General features: G+C 38.9%; 1 protein-coding gene across 5 annotated transcripts in view; it reads left to right on the top strand.

The window, feature by feature from the left end:
- Nucleotides 1-21739, top strand: part of gbf1 (golgi brefeldin A resistant guanine nucleotide exchange factor 1) — a 188527-nt gene that overhangs the window by 123285 nt on the left and 43503 nt on the right. For all 5 annotated transcript variants that reach the window (XM_052041321.1, XM_052041319.1, XM_052041322.1 and 2 more), the window contains 9 exons: nucleotides 2812-2989; nucleotides 3534-3769; nucleotides 8708-8903; nucleotides 10598-10809; nucleotides 10903-11001; nucleotides 12111-12305; nucleotides 12836-13022; nucleotides 17894-18028; nucleotides 19663-19751. In XM_052041321.1, coding sequence (XP_051897281.1) covers nucleotides 2812-2989; nucleotides 3534-3769; nucleotides 8708-8903; nucleotides 10598-10809; nucleotides 10903-11001; nucleotides 12111-12305; nucleotides 12836-13022; nucleotides 17894-18028; nucleotides 19663-19751 — 1527 coding nt within the window. The remainder of the gene's footprint in view (nucleotides 1-2811; nucleotides 2990-3533; nucleotides 3770-8707; nucleotides 8904-10597; nucleotides 10810-10902; nucleotides 11002-12110; nucleotides 12306-12835; nucleotides 13023-17893; nucleotides 18029-19662; nucleotides 19752-21739) is intronic.

Raw genomic sequence — 21739 nt, 5'->3', positions numbered from 1 at the left:
AAACTGTCGCTTGTAACAGAATCTTCATTGACTCGATTATGTGCAACAACATCTTAGAATGTTCTGTCTTTATGGTTTCTTGATTTTGTTTTCTGTCAGGATGTTGTGGATAGAATAGAGCACAGATAGAAGCAGGAGTAGGCCTTTTGGTTTCTTAATCCTGCTGCACCAATGGTTGATCTTATCCCTCAGCTCCACTTTTCTGCACTTCCTATATCCCTTGATTCTCTTAATAGCAACAATCTGTAGACCTCTCTTTTGTATAGCAACTCAATCTTCCTAGGGCTCTTGGCTTGTGACTTCTGAAAAAATTCATTACCCTCTGGATGAAGAACTTTCAGCTCTATCCTGAATAGCTGACTCCTTATTTTGAGTCTCTGAACCCTGCTTCTAGGCTCTCTAGCCAGGGAAAACATCAACACTGTCAAGTCCCATAAGAATTTTAAATGCTTCAAAGAGGCCATCTCTGATTCTTGTAAACTCGAGAGTTCAAGCTTAGTCTGCTTACTCTGCCTTCAAACCACAAACCATCCATCCTAGGAATCAATCAGATGAATCTTCACTACCCTCCTTCTATGGCAAATATACCTTTTTGTGGTCAGGGAGAGTAGCCTGCATATCGTATTAATGCATTCTCAATGGTGCTGTACGTAATTGATTTCTCTACTCTTGTGCTCGTGTCTTTTGGCAATCAGGGTCAACAAACCATTTGCCTTCCTAATTGCTCACACTATCTGCATTTTAACTTCTGGTGACTTGTCTACGAAGGCACCAAGGTCCCTCCGAACACCAGTTTCTTGCCCTTAAAAATAAATCCTGTCTTTCTATCTTTTCTACTGAAGTGGAAGACCCTATATTTTTTTTACGCATTGTATGCCATTTACCACATCCTTGACTGTGCTGTTAACCTGTCTTTATCCCACTAAAATACCTTTTGCATCGTTCTCACTGCCCACACACCCACCTAGCTTTGAACCTTCAGCAAATTTGGATATATTACACTTGGTCCTCTCAAATATATTATTGACAGAGATTATGAACAACACTGATCTCTGCGACAGCACCCAAACCCAAAAATGACCCATCTTCTCCCTCTGTTTTCTGTCTGTCAGCCAATCTTCAATCCATGCCAGTCTGTTGATTTTGTTTAATAATCTCTAGCACGGTACCTTAACAGAGGCCTAATGGAAGTCCAAATACACTACAGGAACTGGTTTGCCCTCATCTATTCTGCTAAGTAAAACCTTAAAAAATTTTCAAAAAGATTTGTCAAACATGATTTTATTAATTCATTTTGACTTTGCACTATCCTATTGTTATTTTTTAAGTTCCTTGTCACCAATTTGTCAATAATAAATTCCAGCATTTTCTTTACTACTGATGTCAGGCTAACTGAGATATAGTTCCCTCTGTTCTCTCCTTTCTTTCTAAAATACTGGGATTACATTTGCTACTTTGCAGACTGTGGGAACAATTCTAGAATCTGTGGAATTTTGGACGATGACAACCAGTGCATCCATTATCTCCATAGCTTCCACCTTCAAAACACTGGGATGCAACTCATCAGGTCCAGTGGGCTTAATGTCTTTCTGTCATGTTAATTTTTCCATGTCTTTGCTGCTCATGTCTTTGAGTTCCTCTTTCACTCTGGGTCATCTACTATCTCTGAGAGGGTTTTCTGTGTCTTCTGTGAAGACGGATACAAAACCTTTGATTTAATTTCTCTGCTTTTATTTTCTGATGTAATTTTTCCTGCTTCAAACTGCAGGGGATCCAAATTTAACTTTTTTGCATATTTACAGGACTTCTACAATTTATTTCTAGTTTGTGTGCATAAATATTAAAATCCTCATCATTTCCAACTTGGAATGCTTTTATTTCCATAATATCGCCAAACAGCACATTTAAGGAACATGCGGTATTCCTGATAATTTCATTTATATATTTGGTTGCAGCAGCACACGTCATCATTGATGGATCTCTTCAAAATATCTATTCCTGTCATTCCCACATATGTATTGTGATATGCTGCTACACCAACTGGTAGATATGTAGCAAGGAAAGATTTTTTTAAAACTTGGGTTGCTTTTGTTCTTCAGTAACCTCAGACCAAGATTCAACCTGTATAGCTTGGCAAGGGTTTTGGGTGGGGGAGGAGGGTTGATCAGTTAACTGACCATTTACTTTCAGTTTTGCTTTGGATCAAAATGAATTGGTACAATAGCATAAGTTGTGACATTTTATTTGTCTGTAGTGTCCTGCTTTTCTCCCCCCATGTGTGCTTAGCATGTTTATGCAGAGCTAATTAACCTAGCTGAGATTCCATTGCTGTTTTTGGAATGCCCTTAATGAAGATATGAATAAACCCTACTGCATAGCTAATCCTTCACCTTTAGAGTGCATAGAAGAATAACCAAAGTGTAAATTTTATAAGTGTTAAAGTTATTAACAAGTTAAAATGTGATGCACGAATTTACTACAGAATTGGCAGACATCTGGGAACAAATTTTATACAACCATATCAAAGCATTTTAATATGATAACCTTCTGGTCACTTCCATATCAGTGATGTGCTTCACCTTTTATTATTGATTGTGGTATAGGTATAGGATGAACTTCATTCCATAGTATTGCTTTACTATTTATAAATGTGCATTTTGCTTTTTTTAATTTTATGCTGTGAGCATTACTTACTGCATTTGAAAAACTGAAGAGGGAAGTATACAAGCAGGGAAATATCTTTATTTGGATTTGACTCTCAGTATTTTAAAGCAGTGCTTGTATTATAATGTATTTAAATTCACCTTGCAGCTTAAAATGAGGGCTGGAGGAATGAGTGACTCATCAAAGTGGAAAAAGCAGAAGAAATCACCACGACCTTCTCGTCATGCGAACAAACTTGCACTTGTGTCTGATCAGCAGTCTGTTCCTGGCCAGGTCTTACATAGTTCAATAGGTTCTGTACCTCAGCTCTTGAACAATCATCCAGGTATGGTTTATATTTCTCATTGTTCCTGAGAAAGGAAATCTTACAAACAATTTTCCTTGTGAAAAGTTCAGAAGAATTTGAGTTAAAAATATTTGCCTTTCAAAATTTGATTATTTTTCTTGAGCACCACGATTCTGCATGAACATTGGCTTTGAGGTATCATTTAAAATGAATTTGAAAGAACACTAAATTTATACACATGGTGGTTAAAGTATAGGGACTAATCATTTCTTTATGGCTGAATATCTTGCACACAACCTCAGCCTATAATGGTCTACATGTGGGTCTGAATGGCTGGATCTTGTTTTGGGTATCCCTGTGAATGCCACAGTAACACCCAGTAGAATGTTTTTCACAGTAACCTGGAAAACAGTAAATAAGAAATCAGAAAACACAAATAGACTCTTAACTTGGGGAATGTGAATGAAAAATAGCTGGATGTCCATAATTTGAACTTTTTAAAATATAACGTACCAAGAATGAATTGATGATAAAGAATGTTAATTTTACTATCTATATGTGTGATATATTTGTTGGTTTAAAGGTGAAACACCCTTTCTGGAACATTCAGTAGTACCTGTGAGCAGTGCAACTTCAACTGTTTCTGAAAATCCATCAACTCTCTTAAGCCCTGCCACAGACAGTGGTGTGGGATTTTCTTCGAAGACAGCTTCGAAAGAAGACCTCACTGACCTTGATCAAGTCACTCCAGCAAGCACCCCTTCTGGTGAACCAGGTGAAGAGAAAATAATAGAGCCACATGCTCAGCAAGAGTCTCAGGTAAATTCCATTATATAGAGATTTTAAGTGATTAATTACTTTACATCCTGTTCAGTTATTGTCCTGAAACCTTTTGGTGTTTACTTCATTGTTTTAATTTTATTTCTAGTGGTTTATTATGGCACAGACATTGGAAGAGTAAGCCACATTTTCTTTGAGTGTAAAAGCAAAATGCATAGTATTTCAGCCAATATACATTTTCATATGGTAACTTTGCAGGCATCACCCATATCCTTGCACAATCTTTCGGCATGCTGCCCTTGCAAACCACAGTCCCATCTCCAAATTCTCTTTCTTCTTTGAGGTCCGTAAACATACTGTAAATTCCCAGATTTGTGCTCATCTTATCCAGAACTCTTAGTTTAAAACTCTCCTGTCAAGTGACATTGAAGCAAAAGAAAGTCATTTGGGACATTCTATATGTTTGTGACAAAAATGATTTCCCTCATTATCCTTTTTGACCTATCTGCCACCTTTGACATGGTTGATCACGGCATCCTCCAGACCCTTTTGTCTAACTGTTTGCAGCCAACTCTGCTGCTTCTATTCTGACCCAGTCAGTTGTTGTTAGAGAATAGCCTACCATGGATACTTTCTAAATCTGGTCTCTCCAGTTGGTTAATACTTGTTCATTTTTTGTTTCTCAACAATATGCTGCCCTTTGGTAACATTGTCCAAAGCACAGCTCTAGTTTCCACACATATACTGATGCTACCCTCTTCATTTGCTACTTTGATGTCTCTAACTTATCAGTTTGATTATCATAGCACTGAATAAGTAGAAATTTCAGCTGAACATTACCTGCGCTTGAACTGCGAAATGTCAGCAGTTCTTGGCTGAATTGTTTGCAAAGTGAGGCAAAATCTGGGCTGTTATGTCCAGGTAATTGTAGAACTTAAGCAAAAATAAAGGAAATAGTAGAAGAAAATCAAATATAGCTGCATGGGCATCAAAGAGAAAGATCTTTCTTGACCAGGTTCGTTAAATAAACATGGATAATACAGCAAATATAATTCATCAGTATTTCTTACAGGCCTTTGATAAGTTGTAATTTGATAGTGCAATGAATCAGAATCAGGTTTATTATCACTGATGCATGTCATGAAATTTGTTGTTTTGCGGCAACAGTACAGTGCAAGACACAAAAATTACGATGTTACCCAAAATAAATAAATAAAATATTGCAAAAGAGGAATAATGAGGTAAAGTTCATGGGTTCAGGGACTGTTCAGAAATCTGATGGCCGAGATGAAGAAGCTGTTCCTGAAATGTTGAGTGTGGCTCTTCAAGCTCCTGTATCACCTCCCTGATGAGAAGAGGGCATGTCCCGGATGGTGAGGGTCCTTAATGATGGATGTCACCGCATCTTGAAGATGTCCTCGATGGTAGGGAGGGTTGTGCCCGTGATGGAGCTGGCTGAGTCTACAACTCTCTGCAGCCTCTTTCGATTCTGCACATTGGAGTCTCCATACCAGGCAGTGATGCAACCAGTCAGAATGCCCTCCACCGTACATCTGTAGAAATTTGTACAAGTCTTTGGTGACATACCAAATCTCGGCAAACTCCTAATGAAGTAGAGCTGCTTCATCGTGATTGTATCAATGTGTTGGGCCCAGGATAGATCCTCTGAGATGTTGACGCCCAGGAACTTGAAGCTGCTCACCCTTTCCACTGCTGATCCCTCAATGAGGACTGGTGTGTGTTCTCCAGACTTTCCCTTTTTGAAGTCCACAATCAATTCCATGGTCTTGCTGACGTTGAGTGCGAGGTTGTTGTTGTGACACCACCCAACCCAGCCAATCTCTCACTCCTGCATGCCTCCTCGTCGCCAGTAGAGATTCTGCCAACAACAGTAGTGTCATTGGCGAATTTATAGGTGGCGTTTGAACTGTGCCTAGCCACACAGTCATGAATGTAGAGAGAGTGGAGCAGTGGACTTAGCACTCATCCTTGAGGTGTGCCTGTGTTGATTGTCAGCAAGGAGAAGATGTTATTACCGATCTGTACTGACTGTGTCCTCCTGATGAGGAAGTCAAGGATCCAGTTGCAGAGGGAGGTACAGAGGCCCAGATTTTGAAGCTTGTTGATTAATATTGAGGGTAGGATGGTGTTGAACGCTGAGCTGTAATCGATGAACAGTGGCCTGACCTATGTATTGCTGTTGTCTAAGTGCTCCAAAGCCGAGTGGAGAACCAATGAGATTGCATCCACTGTAGACCTGTTGTGGCAATAGGCAAATTGTAGCAGGTCCGGGTCCTTGCTCAGGCAGGAGTTAATTCTAGCTATGACCAAACTCTCAAAGCAGTTCATCACGGCAGATGTGAGTGCTACTACCAGACGATAGTCTTTGAAGCAGCTCACCCTGCTCTTCTTGGGCACCAGTACGGTTGATGCCCTTTTGAATCAGGTGGGAACCTCTGATGGCAGCAGTGAGAGGTTGAAGATGTCCTTGAACACTCCAGCCAGTTGTTTGGCACAGATTTTCAGTACCCTGCCAAGTACACCATTGGGGCCTGACGCCTTGTGAGGGTTCACCCTCTTGAAGGATGTTCTGACATTGGCCTCCAAGACCGAGGTCACAGGGTCGTCAGATGCTGTGGGGATTCGCACATGTATAGTGTTATTCTCCCTTTCAAAGCGCGCATAAAAGGCGTTGAGCTCATTGGGGAGTGAAGCATCGCTGCCATTTACGCTGTTAGGTTTTGCCTTGTAGGAAGTAATGGCATGCAGAGTGAATAGCTTTTAGGCTTGAATTTGAAGGACAGCAGGAGGTAAAGTGTTGTTATTCGGAATGGCACAAGGTGGAAAATGGGATAAAACAGTGTCTGTGCCACAACTACTGCTTATTATAATCAATATTAATGATTTGAGACTTAGAAATAAAGAGTATAGTTTCGAAACTTACAGATGACACTAGATTGGGAGGGATAGTCAATAATGAAGAAGATGGCAACAAACACAAAAGCATCCACCTCTTGATAATTAGCTCTTGGATATCAATACTGATAAATTTGAGGTATTATATTCTGCTCAGAAAACTGAAGTAACATGCCATTTTAGAAAGAAAGCACCTAAAAGAAATAGAAGAACCAGAAGATTTGGTAGCAGAAATGCATAAATCATCATTAAGTGTAATAGTGCTGGTTAATAAGGTGAATACACACGGCCCTTTTCCCAGGGAAAGGAAATCAAAAACTAGAGGGCATAGGTTTAAGGTGAGAGGGGACAGATTTAAAAGGGGTCTGAGGATGGTGTGCATATGGAATGAACTGCCAGAGAAAGTGGTTGAGGCAGGTATAATAACATATAAAAGACACTTGGACAGGTACATGGATAGGAAAAGTTTAGAGGAATATGGGCCAAATGCAGGAAAATAGGACTAGCTGAGATTGGCATCTTGGATGAATTGGGCAGAAGGGTGTGTTTTCTGTGCTGTATGGCTCAATAACTAATAAGACAATTAAAAGTAAAGCCAGAGGATATAAATTCAAGGTAGTTACCAAACAAAATAAATAGGAAATGCATCTTTTCCCTAAGGGTGGTGAGGTTGTGGAACTCTCAGGAGTGTTCTACACAGAAGTGTTTGAGGTAAATGATATAGATGCATTTAAGGAAGAGTTGATAGGCATGTGAGAGAAATTTAAGATTGTTATTGTGGAATTTGGTGAGGAAAGATTTGGGAAGGCATAAGTGGAGTATAAATGGTGGCATGGATTTTCTGAACCAAATCGACTCTTTCTGTGCTGTGTATTTTGAGTAATTATGTTGTTGATTTGTTTCAAGAAGGTGAGAATTATGAATTGAAAAATTGGTTAATATAAATCAAGGGCGGCACACTAGGTAGTGCTGCTACCTCACAATTCCAGTGGACCCGGGTTCAATCCTGATCTCCAGTGCTGCACGTTTTCCCTGTGATTGTGTGGTTTCCCCGACATCCCAAAGATGTGCTGGTTGGTAGGTTAATTGGGGACTGTAATGTGGAACTGATAGGCTTGAGAGCCAGTTGGTTGCAGGGAAATAAGTGAAGGAACGAAATTGCCTTGAGCTGGTTTAGACTTAATGGACTGGCTATAAGAAATGTGTAAGTTACGGTACTTTTGTTACAAAAAAAAAGTACTTCAGTTCACTTGATGTTTTTTGAACCAAAAAAACGATCCATAAGACCCTTGTATTTGTTTGTCTTCCCTCCTCTGTCTCCCTAAATAGTTTATTCCATACATTTATTACCTTGTGAATAGTTATACCTAAACTACCCGTTTACTCCATCTTCTGCGCACGTGTCCACAGCTTTTACATTACACATCATGATCGTGTCAGACTTAACATCTTTTAATCTATGCTTTTTAGACTGGTTTGTGTGCTTTCCAGTTAAATCATGCAGTGTTCACAGTGGGTCAGTAAGTTTTAAAAGCTTCTTAACATTAATGATGGGGAAGGTTGCTCTTTTGCTGTTCATGGGTAGTGATCTTTCCTGTTCCTCAAATAGATGCACATCCCATAACTATACAGTAGCAGCACAGTGGTGCAGTTGGTAGAGTTGCTGCCTCGCAGCTACAGCAACCTGGGTTCAATCCTGACTTCTGGTAACTGTCTCTGTGGAGTTTGCATATTCTCCCTGTGACCATATGAGCTTCCTCATTCATCCCAAAGATGTGGGTTGGTAGATTAATTGGCCACTATAAATTGCCCCTAGTGTGTCGGTTTGTGGGAGAATCAGGGAGGTGTTGATGGGAATGTGGGAAGAATAACAATATGGGAATGAATGGTGGATGTGTGTAAATGGGTGTTTGGTGGTTGGCACGTGCTCAGTGAGCTGAAGGGCCTGTTTGTGTGACTCTATGTAGGAAGTTTGAGCCTTATTCCATTGAATTATGACAAAGTATTTTTGATGTACTAAATAGGTGAATTGACTTTAAGCTTGCTAATTTTTTTGTTTAGAAGGGCGGACGATTGGATGAATTTTTGCCCAAGGAAGAGAAGGCTCAATCCACATCAGTTGAATCTATTCCGGAAGTGTTAGAAGATCATGACTCCCTCACAGAAATATCTGACACTGCTTCAATCCATGAAGTCCACGATATGGATTACGTTAACCCTCGTGGTGTTAGGTTTACACAGTCTACTCAGAAGGAAGGTTTGTGTTAGTGTTTGTATATCTTGGATTGAAACGAGATTAATCAAATGGTGATGAAATGGTTCCTATTAAGTTTAATCACAAATCAAAAATGCAACTTTTTTTTAGGGCTAGTGCCAGAGTCATTGTATTCATAATTGAATTTAATTAGTAGGTAATACCAAACTGAGTGTATAGCTAACACTAAGGAAGAGTTCAAGAAGGTGTCAGAAAACCATCAGATTGAGCGCCCAAGTGGCATCCTAAATTTAACCTAGATAAATGTAAGGTGATGCCATTGGTAGGAAAAACAAACATCATCTACACCTCCGGAAATTGAAGGAAAAATGGGATAGAAGGGTAAAGGGTTTTAGGACTTCAGGTATATCATCTCACATGTCAACAACAGTTAAAAATAAAAACAAAACACTGGGATTTATCTCTGGGTGAAGAATTCAAGAAGATGGAAATTAGCCTTTTGTAGGACCTTGGTCAAGCCATGTTTAAACTACTGTTCATGGTCCTGGTCTCCTTTCTGTAAACAAAAAGGCACAGAAACATAATGAGAGAGTGCAAGAATAGTTTAGAGTGATTATACTAGAGCTGAGAGATTGTAGTTATCGGGCAAGTTTGAGCAGGTTGGGATTTTATTTTTCTGTTAAAAACTTAACCTGATGGATCTTTGCAATTTTGAATGGATTGAATAGAATGGAAGTGAACAGAATACTTCTAATTTTGCCAAGTTCCAAACTGATACAAGATAGTCACCAGTGAATTCAGTTTGGTTTCCTTATTTAAGAGATATACTTGCCTTGGACAGAGTGGAGTAAAGGTTCACTAGTTTGAGTCAGATATGAAGGGGCTATCTAATGAAGAAAAATTAAGTAGATTGGGTTAAGACTCTCTGGACCCAAGCAAAATGAGTGGCAATCTTATTGAAAAATATAAAATTCTGAGAGGACTTGACAGAGTAGATACTGAGAGGGTGTTTGCCCCTGGAGGTTGCCACAGAGGTCTGTGGAGGCCAAGTCATTGGGTGTATTTAAGGCAGAGATTGATAGGTTCTTGATTAGTCAGGGTTAAGGGGAGAACGTGGGAGAATGGGGTTTAAAAAAAAATCAGCTGTGATTGAATGGTGGAACAGACCAGATGGACCAAATGGCCTAATTCTGCTCCTGTACCTTACGATCTTATGGAAGAATTTAGAACAAGGGCACAAAGTCTCAGAAGATGGTGTCACCTATTTAAGAAAGGTATGAGGAGGAGTTTTTCCTTTTCTCAAAAAGGATTGTTACTTTGTAATTCTCTAGTCCATGGGGTTGCGAAGTCAGAGTTATTGCAGATATTGAAGGCTGTTAGATTTTTTTGAGAACCGGGCATTATGTGGATACAGTAGGAAAGTGGAATTGAGGCTAAAATCAGATCAGCCATAATCTTAATGAATGGTGGACAGGTTTGATGGACCATGTGGTCTACTCTTTTTTATGTCTTTTAAATGAGGTGTGCCTTTATTCAGTGTTTGAATGTAAAAATCACTACCATAGTAAGTGGTGACAAGTGGCTTTGATGCTTTTCAAAATAAAGCTAAATGAGTGTGTGGGAGTAAAGGGATAGAAAGATATGTGAATGGTTGAGATGAGATAGATGGAAAGGCTGAAAGCTCATGTAGAGTATTGTGTTTAATTTGGACTAATGTATGGGTGTGTCTGTCTCAGGTGCAGCCTTGGTTCCATATGGTTTGCCTTGTATACGAGAGCTGTTCCGTTTCCTCATATCACTCACCAATCCACATGACCGCCACAATTCTGATGTGATGATTCATATGGGTTTGCAGTTGCTTACCATAGCACTAGAATCAGCACCTATTTCTAATTATACATCATTGCTGGGTCTTATTAAAGATGAGCTCTGCCGACACCTGTTCCAGGTAGGAATGTCAAATTTCATAAGCTTTTTGTGATAGAACACATTTTGTGGCTTTGCATTGCAGAATAAATGTTTCATGTCATTTTCTTTTCAGCTGTTAATCGTGGAACGTCTTAACTTGTATGCCACTTCTCTCCGGCTGTGCTTCCTTTTATTTGAGAGTATGAGGCAACATCTTAAGTTCCAACTTGAGGTAGGTGAAATTTAATGAATTTAAGAAAAGATCTCTTTATTAGTCACATGTACATCGAAACACACAGGGAAATGCATCTTTTGCATAGAGTGTTCTGGGGGCAGCCCGCAAGTATCGCCACGCTTCCGGCACCAATGTAGCATGCCCACAACTTCCTAACCCGTACGCCTTTGGAATGTGGGAGGAAACTGCAGCACCCGGAGGAAACCCACGCAGATGCGGGAAGAACGCACAAACTCTTAACAGACAGTAGCTGGAATTGACCTCGGGTCGCTGGTGCTATAAAGCGTTACACTAATCTCTACACTACCGTGCCTACCACTTCAACCTAGAATTCCTGGTAGTTTGAATCTGGTTCACGAGTATTCACAGCAACCAACAATAATGGGCATTCTGATTCCTCATTTAATTTTGATGCAGAGATCTTATAGTTCTTTAGTTCACTACACCAAAGTTTTGCACATTACTTTTTGATAGTCATTTTAAACTTGGTGGAGAACAAATTGACTTATCTTAATCTTCATAGGATTATATTATGTTTGTAGCAGAAACTCTTATGTGAACTGTGCTAACCTGTGTAGCTGGCTAGACTGAAGGGATTTGAATTGAGAATAATTAGATTATAAAATGGATATTTGTAATGATTAATATAACTTTGAATGGTTGAGCAGCCATAAAATAGTTCGTAATGAATTGCACTCCAACTAATTTTTCTGTCTTGATCTCTGACCAAAAACACCTTCAGTGTTTACAATTACAGTTTCTTTCCTAAGGATATAAAATATTTAATGATTTTGAAGTTGCATTTTGTTTAGAAGATAATTTTGAGCACCCTACCTATTCTGAGTTTTTTTGGTACCAGTAAATTAGCCTTGTCCAGTACTTTAAGTATAATTTCAGTTTATCTTTTGTCCAGCAGATTCACGCGTGATGTGGCAAATATTGGTTTGTTTCAAAGGCTTTGCCTTCCACTGAGATATCTTGTTCTTGTAGATTATTTGTGTTAGTTTCTGAAATCATAATTGGGTAACTATTCTAGTGAACTAATAAAACTTAGTAGTTTACATATTGTAAAAGTCTGTGGTGTGGGACTGATATTTTTTCCCCAGATGTATTTGAAAAAACTAATGGATTTGGTCACCTCAGAGAATCCCAAAATGCCATATGAAATGAAAGAAATGGCTTTGGAGGCACTAGTTCAACTCTGGCGAATCCCAAGCTTTACCACTGAACTGTACATCAACTTTGACTGTGATTTCTACTGTTGTAATCTATTTGAAGATCTTACCAAGCTCCTTTCTAAGGTACGTTTTGGTAAATTCGCTCGATGGAATTATTGACCCAGTCCATTTCTTGTCTCATTTTAGTTGTATTTCTCGGTCTAAGGAATGAGGTTGATTTTGAGAAATTCGTAATCAATCCTATGATAATTGTCTAGATGATAGGACTGAAGAAATAGTAAGCTTTTGCAAATCTGTAACAGAACAGTTCTGGTGTATGCCAGTCACTAGAAAAGGATGATTTAATAATCTGAGTTTGTTAAGCTACATTATATTTTGAAAGTATACATCAGTCATAGAACTAGGAAGAGAATATGAGAATTAGTGCAATTGTTCCTGCTTTTGAGAATTTCTCTTTACCAAGTATACTTTACATTTAAGCCAGCTTCATTCCCCACTTAAAAATGTTTGTTATTCAAGTTTGATGCACTTTATAATTGTAAATTTTCATAGGCTGTCATCCAAACAAGCTTATTGAATTATTTATGGAAATGTGATATATTTGGAATGTTTGTATTTGCAATTATACGGAAGTTCTTTTTCTGTTTATGTAGAATGCTTTTCCTGTATCTGGACAACTGTACACCACTCACTTGTTGTCACTTGAGGCCTTGTTAACAGTTATTGACAGCACAGAGGCTCATTGCCAAGCCCGAGTTCTGAATAATACTCTGCAGCAGGACAACAAGGATGGAAGCACTCTGACAATAGAAACAAATCACATCAAAGAGATCTCTAATGGTAAGGAATAGTTCCTTTTGTAGACTGTCTACAGGTGGGTGAACGCCACCAAAATTATTATTCTATTTTTGACAAGCTTAATGAAAACTATTAGAATAATAATGCTCACACAACTAATTATTAATGTTCAGACGGAGCTAATTGCAATGGAAGAAAACCATTCAAAACTGATTTTTTTTTGTTTTTGCTTAAACTCTGTCAGACTATTATTTTAAATGTGCAGAGTGTTTGTTATTTACTTTGCAACTGAAGCTTGCACTCTGTGCATGCTAGTTGATATGTTGTGGTCTCACTACTGAAGGCGGTACGCTTTCCCACAACTCATTTTGTAAAATGGAGCAACAATTGGGGCTACCTGTAGGTTACCTGTTATGGTCTGCAATACACTTCTTGAAAGTGTAGTAAAGTCAGAATAAATAATCTCTTTCAAAAGAGAATTGGGGGTATATTTGATGGGAAAACATTGTGGGATTGTAGGAAAGGAGCAGAGGTATGGGACAAATTTGGGTGGCTTCTTAGCCAGCACAGCCAAGATGGGCTGAATGGTCACATGTACTGCAAATTTTTTTTAAATGCAGAAGTAATCACTTTTGTTATTTTCACTTATAAATCAGCTGCTGTCTCAAAAATACAAATGCTTAAAAGTGACAGCTGCTTTGGTCATTGAATTTCATTGTCCTTGTTGTAATGATTGTGTTACTTTGCCATGTTTACTATTGATTGAAGCTTGACCAGAAATCATTTGAGAAGGGTGGACATTGGCTCCACTGGGGGGAGGATAAAAGCTGATGCTGCATTCTGCTTAAATAACTGTACTTAGACAGTTTATTGGAGAGTCGGATAACGTCTCATAGCACTATTCTCATTTCACTGATGGAAAGAAACTACTGTATTATTTTTTGGTTGACTATTTAAAGAAGTCAATAAAAATTCTACTGGGAAGCATTGGCAGTACTGCACATCAGAATGGCATAGAGTCTGCTTACCCGATCTGAATACAAAGGACCTTGATTCTGTATGCGGGGTTCGTGTTGGATGTATGTACATATTAAACCATTTAGGCTTGGGTTGAGTCTGGCTCTGCCATGAAGGCAGAGAATGAGAGAGAAAGGAAGAGGCTGACAGGTAATGTGTGTCAGATAGAGGGCAGGCACTCTGGAAATGCTGATTAAATTGGGAGAAAGTCTGAAGTACTTAGTTGGCTTTGGACCAGCTTCAGTCAGGTTGTGTAATGCTGGGCTCAATTTATATCTGAAGCACCGTCTAGAGTGGCATTCTTTACAATCATATGAGTAGTAAATGAAAGAATAGTTTTCATTTGCATGGCTTGAAAGTAACTTAAAAATCAGACTGAATTCAGACACAATTTAGTAATATGTGCAATCTAAATATTAATCTTCAAATTCAGTGTAAGGTGTTCATTGCTTTTTCATGTTCTAGTTAGGAAAATAAGGTATTATTCTGTACTTAATTATTACTGCAGGGAATATATAGTTTATTAGTGTATTTTTGCAAACCCTTTGCATTATCTATTATCTTGTACCTTGGACAGTTGAAGCAGTGTTCTTAAAATAGCATTTGGAATTTTTATTGCTGGTAAATGCCAATGTGTTAGTGAACACCTGCATGCCATCAAGTTATGTGCTTAAGGATTTCAGGGCAAGCCTTAAGTAAATAATAATGCAATTGGTGAACAAAAATATTTGCTGTAAATATAAGCAAGGCTGTGGAATAGATCTCTCTATTCTTCCATAGAACACTGCACAGCTGAATCAGTTTACTTGGTGCACAAATTAATTAGTTACATGATTGCATCTTAATTTTTGAGGATCAGTGAAGATGTGTGACAAATGTCGAAAAGTTAACACTAAATTTTGAAGATTTAAAATACTTCATGACACTGGAAAGCTGTTGCTTTTGAAAATTCATTGCTTGTGAAGAATTGATGAGTTTTTTTATTCGGTAGATATTTCAACCAATAAAATTCCCACGTGAGATGTGAGCAGAAGTGATCCAGGATTTGCTGTCTTCTTGTAGTGGATTACAGGAAGGCATAATTTCAAATATTTTCTGAACTGTTATCATTCCCTCATTTGCTAATGTGTTATAATTTCAAGATGCACTACAGTTTTGAAACATCACAATTTTGATTATAGCAAAAATTTTTTTGGTGAGAGAATATGTATGTGGGCCCTTGTAATTTTATTTTGCATTCTACTGAGCCTATGTACTTAATCTCTGAATTGTCTACTGGATAAAATGATTGGAGCCTGTGTTTGACAACTTGGGTTTATTGCAGAGCATATGAGTGAAATTTTAGGACATTGGGATGGTTGTACTTTGCTCCAGTGATGATGATAGGCTGGGTTTTGCAAGGTTTTACTGTTGGTTTCTGATGGAACTGCTGATATTTATCTTCAAGTGTCAGTAACTTTAGGACTCTCAACTTTGTTGGCTGAGTTCTGTCGGTGATTCCCTGGCTGCGATTTTCACCACTAGGTTCATTTGGTGGTGCAGCAGCTTGCTGGAATACCCCAGCATTTGCATTGAGAGTTAAGAATCTGCTCTCAGATCTTCCATTGGGTTAGATAACATTAACAACGTCCTGAAAAGAATATAAAATCTCACAGCTGTAACAACCCATCATGTAAGTGGACATCTAACAAGTGTGAGATTTTGTATCATTTTAAATACTTGTGTTTGCAACAAAGTTGTTACTAACTTTTGAGGTGATGATTATGAAGAAAATTAAATTTTAGAAAGTTTGGTGTCTTTTTGTAATGGTTTCTTAATGTCATGGCTGTTTAGAAACTTCAAAATAAAATTGATAGCTTTGACAGATGGCAAAGCTAGTCTGATGTGGTTTACCATCAACCAACATTCTTCAGGTAACTTCCATGGGTGGGGCATATTAGGTTCTGCTTATGTGTTGCAATTGCATTACATGAGGCTCTGCTCTGTGCCTTTCCACTCGGCTCAAGACTTTCTGGAACTGACAAATGCATAATATCGATGTAGTTCAGCAGGGAGTGAGGGTAGTGGCATTTCAGTTAAAAGTGGGCCAATTAATTGAAGACAAAAATATATTTTCAACACAGCTTATGGAAATAATTGATTTTGCATCATGTGGCTTCTGTGAAATTTTGAGAGGCATTGTTAGTTATGGCTCAAAGATAGCACCCTTGCTCTTGAGTCAGATGTTTGTGGATTTGGCTTGTACTCCAGAGAATTGAACACAAATTCATTTTGACTGACAATCCAATGTACTGAAAGAATGTTGTACTTCAAATGGGTAAACTAAGGGCAGTGGTGAGAAGAGGGGGATATCAGTTATTTGGTGCAGTTCAGTGATAACAATTACTATAAAAATGAGCACTTAGAGACTGATGAGAAACAAATTGAATCAGAAATGTGCAGTCAAATCTGTGGACAGAAGGAATGAAAGATAGTTACCTTAAATTTTAAATTCAATTTTGAGTTCTGAGGCAGTGTGCATACAGAAGACGATGTGTAGTTTATTCAGCTTATGGCATCATTGGAGCAATGTAGAGAGCCACAGATGGAGGGGTCAGCAAAGAAATGGTAAATGGAATTAGCTCAGTCATCTTTGTGAAATGACGAGAGGCATTCTGCATCCAGTATAAAGTAGAGGAGACCACATGGTGAGCAATGAATGAAATACAGTTGATTGGAAGTTGTGCAAGTGAATTGCTGCTTCACCTGGATGGTGGAAGGGGAAGAAGTACAAGAGTAGTTCTCGTGTCTCCCACAGCTGTATGGGAGCATGCCATGAGAAGGGAAGTGATTAGTGGAGATGGAAGATTAAACTAGGGAGCTGTAGTCAAAATTTTCCCTTCTAGGATGCTCAAAGGGGAGGGAAATGCAAGGTGTTTGGTGATGGAATTCTGTGGCTTTCCCTCTTGTGTTGACAGCGTTCTTAACCATGTCTTCTCACTTTACTGTATTTGAGCTCTTGGTTCCTCTCCCAGCCAGCTTAAGGATAGGGTCTCCCTTGTCCTCCACTTCCACCCATCAACTTCCATGTTCAATAGATCATCTTTTATAATTTCCACCAGTTCAATGGGATTGCACTTGTTCCAGTTTACTGTATTTTACATTCAGGGCTCATGATGTGTTCTCCTCTGTATTGCAGAAACCAAACGCAAATTGTATGTCCACTTTGCAGAGCACCTTTACTCACTTCAAGGACAATTCTGAACCTCCAGTCACCTGTCACTTTAATTTTTCATCCCACTTCCCCCACAATCTCTCTCCCTTTGATTTCCTGCATTCTTCCATTGATCCTCAGTACAGAAGTTTGAGGAATAGCACCTCCATCTTTCACCAGGGCATGTTGCAGCCCTTGCCACTGAATATTGAACTTGGCAATTTTGGGTAATGAACCTTTTTTACTCCCACTCTCTCCACAGAATTGGTGGGACCTTTGTTTCAGTTTCTTTTTTTCATCATCTGTCACTAATTGCTGGTTTTTCATGTAATTGTTACCTTGATAATTCTGGTGTGCACCATCTGTTTGCTCCATCTTCTCCCTTCTCTGCAAATTAAAAGGTGCTTGTTTTCTCACTTATCTAGTTCTGATAAGGATCCTTAACCTGAAACAATGACACTGTTTCTCCTCCCAAAATGCTGCTTGGCCTGCTGAGTGCTTCCAGTGTTTTCTGTTTTTGTTTCAGATTTATAGCACCTATAGTTTTTGACTTCAGTTATCATTTTGGTATTTCTGGGACCTTACCCTGCCTGATTTAGTTGCCGCACAACAGTGTATACACAATTGGGTGAAAAGCTCTTTCAGAACATCCCCAGGTTATGAGCATTATGTAATCCCAGCCCATCTGTATTTTCTTTTGCAGGTGCTGAAAGGACAGGGGTTAGTGCTGTGTCAGCCCCTTCAGATGTGGAACCATCACTACCTCATCCTTCCACCAGTGGTCACCTTATGGCTCAGAAGATGAAACTGGGTCGGCAGCTTGAGGAAAATGAAACAGGTAAAGGTATAGTAGGTAGAAATGCCCCTTGGTTATTTGAAAATTCTTCTGTGATCCTGATAAGTAGAACTTTAACCTTGAGCACTGCACTGGGGCAATAAGTCCATGAAGTGGGAATCTGAGATTCTCCCCTCTCACCTGTTTGGCCTCTGTAAAGAACTTCAGGAGAATTCTACCAAAGAACAAGGTCTCTTTGAAACTAAAATTCTTATAGCCCTTGAATAACCTTACTGGTCACTTTTCTGTCATTTCTGGTAGTGGTTCTTATTAGTATCTGAAGTGACAGAAAAATTTCTGTGTAAAGCAAATACAATTAATTTGGAATAAATGAGAGAGTAAGCTTCATTTAAGAGTGCAATCCTTTCGGAAAAATAACTGAATAGTGTTCAGTTTTAGTCACCCAGCTATAGAAAAGATACCATTTAAGCTGGAAAGAGTGCAGAGGAGATTTATGAGATTGTTGCTGGGACTCGAAGGACTGAGTTACAGAGAGAGGTTGAGCAGGCTGGGACTTTTTTCACTAGAGCGTGGGAGAATGAGGGGTGATCTTATAAAGGTGTATAAAATCACTAGGGGTGTAGATAGAGTCAATGCGCACAGTCTTTTTTCCAGGGTTGGGGAATCAAGACCTGGAGGGCAGAGGTTTAAGGTGAGAAGGGAGAGATGTAATAGGAACCTGAGGGGCAACTTTTCACCCAGAGGGTGGTCAGTATATAGAATGAGCTTCTGGAGGAAGTGATACATTAACAATGTTTAAAAGACACTTGGACAGATACATGAATAGAAAAGCTTTAGAGGGATATGGGCCAAACGTGGGCAAATGGGACTAGCTTCGATGGGAATCTTGGTCAGCATGGACGATTTGGGCCGAAGGGCCAGTTTCCATGCTGTTTGACTCTATGACTCTGTAAATTTTTTATGGATTAGAAGATTTTTTCCTGTATTTTGGACTTGGAGTGAAATGAAGAGTTTGAAACTTTTTGGGTAATTCTAATGAGCTGAGGCTATGACAGTCCCTGGAGTTAATTTGTGGCTTTTGATGAGCTCGTCAGGGTCTCTGATCAAGATGCTGCTTTTGATTGCAGGTCCATGAATTAGGGGGAAGAGGGAAAAAAAATAGGCTTTAGTTCCAACACCTGATAATATGTTGTGTTAATAAATCAGATGAGACATGTTGGTGTCTTCCTCCCATGGTTGGAAAACTGTACATAATCGTTCAGTTTTACCACAATAATCTTGTTCTAGAAATGAAATGAATTGAAAGAATAAGTTCAATGTTGTATTTTAACTTGTACTTATTATTTTTAATTTATTAGTTTTTCAGGATGTAAGTGTTGTTGGCAAGACCAGCATTTATTGCAAATCTAAAATTCCCCTTGAGAAGCTGTTGGGTCACCTTCTTGAACCACTTGTATTCTATGTCTATTTTTAATTGTCAATGGATCCTTTATTAGAGAAGCATAATTTTTAAGATAAGAATTCAGGAATATAGGTGAGACTTTTTCAGTTGCAGGTCCTGACTGTTTTATCATTTTTGGATTGGAAAGGGCCAGAAAATCAGCTGTTTAAAAAGTATTCTTCACAGTATATATCGACAAGCTTTCAATGTTAACAAGTCTGGTATTCATTTATAGTAGAGAAGAAGACACCCAAGAAACCACCTCGATTCTCTTCTTTCCTACCAACTGCTCAAGAACTATTGGAGATAAAAAGCAAGAAGAAGGTAATGAAGAGCATTTGTTACAAAGTTAATTATGTGCCATTGAGTGAACACTTCATATTTTGGGTCAGAATAACGAATATATTCAAATTTTCACTTAAGCTTCTGAAACCTTTTTTTTTAATCATCTTCCCTCTCAACTACAACAACTTTGTCAATAAGATTCAGCATGCTAATGCTCAGTTAGTACTGATATCAGATCAAAGCTGATCACCTAGTAATTCTAGTGCATTCATTGGGGTAAATTTGCATGGTGCAGATGAGTTGAGCCAATCACTGTCCTACTGATCAAACTTTGTTTTTGACAAGACCCAAGGTCAGCCATAAGTTCATTTGGGACTTGACTATTTGTAGGCAGAGGGAGGTAGACGATGTGAGCCTGAGACTTGCATTTGTTGGTGTTGGGGTGGATGAGTAGGTGAGGGTGCATTTGGGAGATGGAGATCAATGTTTGTGTGTTGGTGAGTGAGAATAGAGGGGTTTCTGAGGGTGAGCAATTGGCAGCTGGGAGTTGGAGACCTTTTTGCATGAGTGGGGATTCCTGGGTTGTGTAGTTGTGGTCTCATGGAACATAGAGCATAATAGACTGGCCTTTGTTCTCTGGGAAGGGCAAAGCCATTTCAAGTTGGAAGTCAGAGATGGTGTGTGGTAGGATGGAGGGAGTTATCGACCACATGGCTCTTTGGAGGAATGGGGAATCAGAGACTGGGAAACTGAAGTGGATTAGCAACAAGACATCATCTGGAGGGTTGTGGTATGGGGATGGGTGAGTGGAACCAAGATCTGGGATGTTTGGGAACCACCTGGTTGAAGGGGTAGTATACTGTGGACAGTGTTTGGAGGTGGTGGCAGTTGTATGATAAACCAGTATTCTATCTAGAGTAAGTGAACATTTAAAAAAAATTGCAGATGCTGGAAATCTGAAATAAAAACATAAAATGTTGGAGGCATTCAACAGGTTTGGCAGCATTTGTGGAAAGAGAAGCAGTTAATGTTTCAGGTCTGTGTCCCTTTGTCAGAACAGGGAAAGAGAGGAAAGCAAGTTGATTTTCAGTAACTGGAATAGTAGGACAAAGGGAATATGTCAGGTAGGGTGAGACCAAATTGATTAATGGAAGCAGTTAGAGTAGCAGTTAGAAGCACATTGTGCTTCGGTGTAATGTGTTGTTAATAGTAAAGCTGTTGAGCATGCCCAGCAGACTCTATAATACTAATAGATAAAGAAAAACAGATGATGACAGGCAGAAGTGGCCAATTCTGATGCAACCTGACCCTGTCATCATATTGGCTCAGCAGAATTTGTCTGAATGAATATTCCATGTGATACAAAACAACTTGGAAATGGTTGTAATCATATTTCAGCCATGAAAAAAATTGTTTCTCCATTGCATAAGACTTCTTTTTTTTAAAAAAAAGCAATATGTAATTTCAGGTATTCACTATTGGAGTGATTCCCTTCTTTGTATATCCTAATGTTACACAAGTAAAACTCTTCCAAGTGTGTTTGTTATTTGGAGGGATTTTCCTTTTTGTCCCCACAGTCAGATTTCTTGCATGCTCTTTCAAAGTATCGTGGCTAAGTTACGTGATAGTTTTCCTTCCCTTTTAAGAGGAAGTACTTCCTGCATATGAACCTTAGTTGGGAGCATTAGTGAAGGGAGCTCTTCAGTATTTATAGCCAGTGTTTCTGAGTGAAATGTATCCAATGATATAACATGGAACATGCATAAAATGTCTGTTAGCTCCCTTGGTGGTGAAAATATAAATGAATAGACACAGCATGATTAAATCTAATTTTATGGCTATGTCTCCCCCTATCACCCTATGCTGCTTCAGCCATACACCTAATCTCTGCAAATCCTGCATTCCTATGACCCTGGCTTCTTGCACAATCCCTTCCATTCATCAACCAATTGCAGTCTTGCCTTGAGGCACCTGGGTCTCCACTGTCCATTCCTGTTACCCCTGCAAGAGCAGGTGTGAGACCAGTT

The sequence above is a fragment of the Pristis pectinata genome, chromosome 30, assembly GCF_009764475.1.
Source record: "Pristis pectinata isolate sPriPec2 chromosome 30, sPriPec2.1.pri, whole genome shotgun sequence".
Lineage (NCBI taxonomy): Eukaryota > Metazoa > Chordata > Chondrichthyes > Rhinopristiformes > Pristidae > Pristis > Pristis pectinata.
This window is presented reverse-complemented; position numbering and strand designations above follow the sequence as displayed.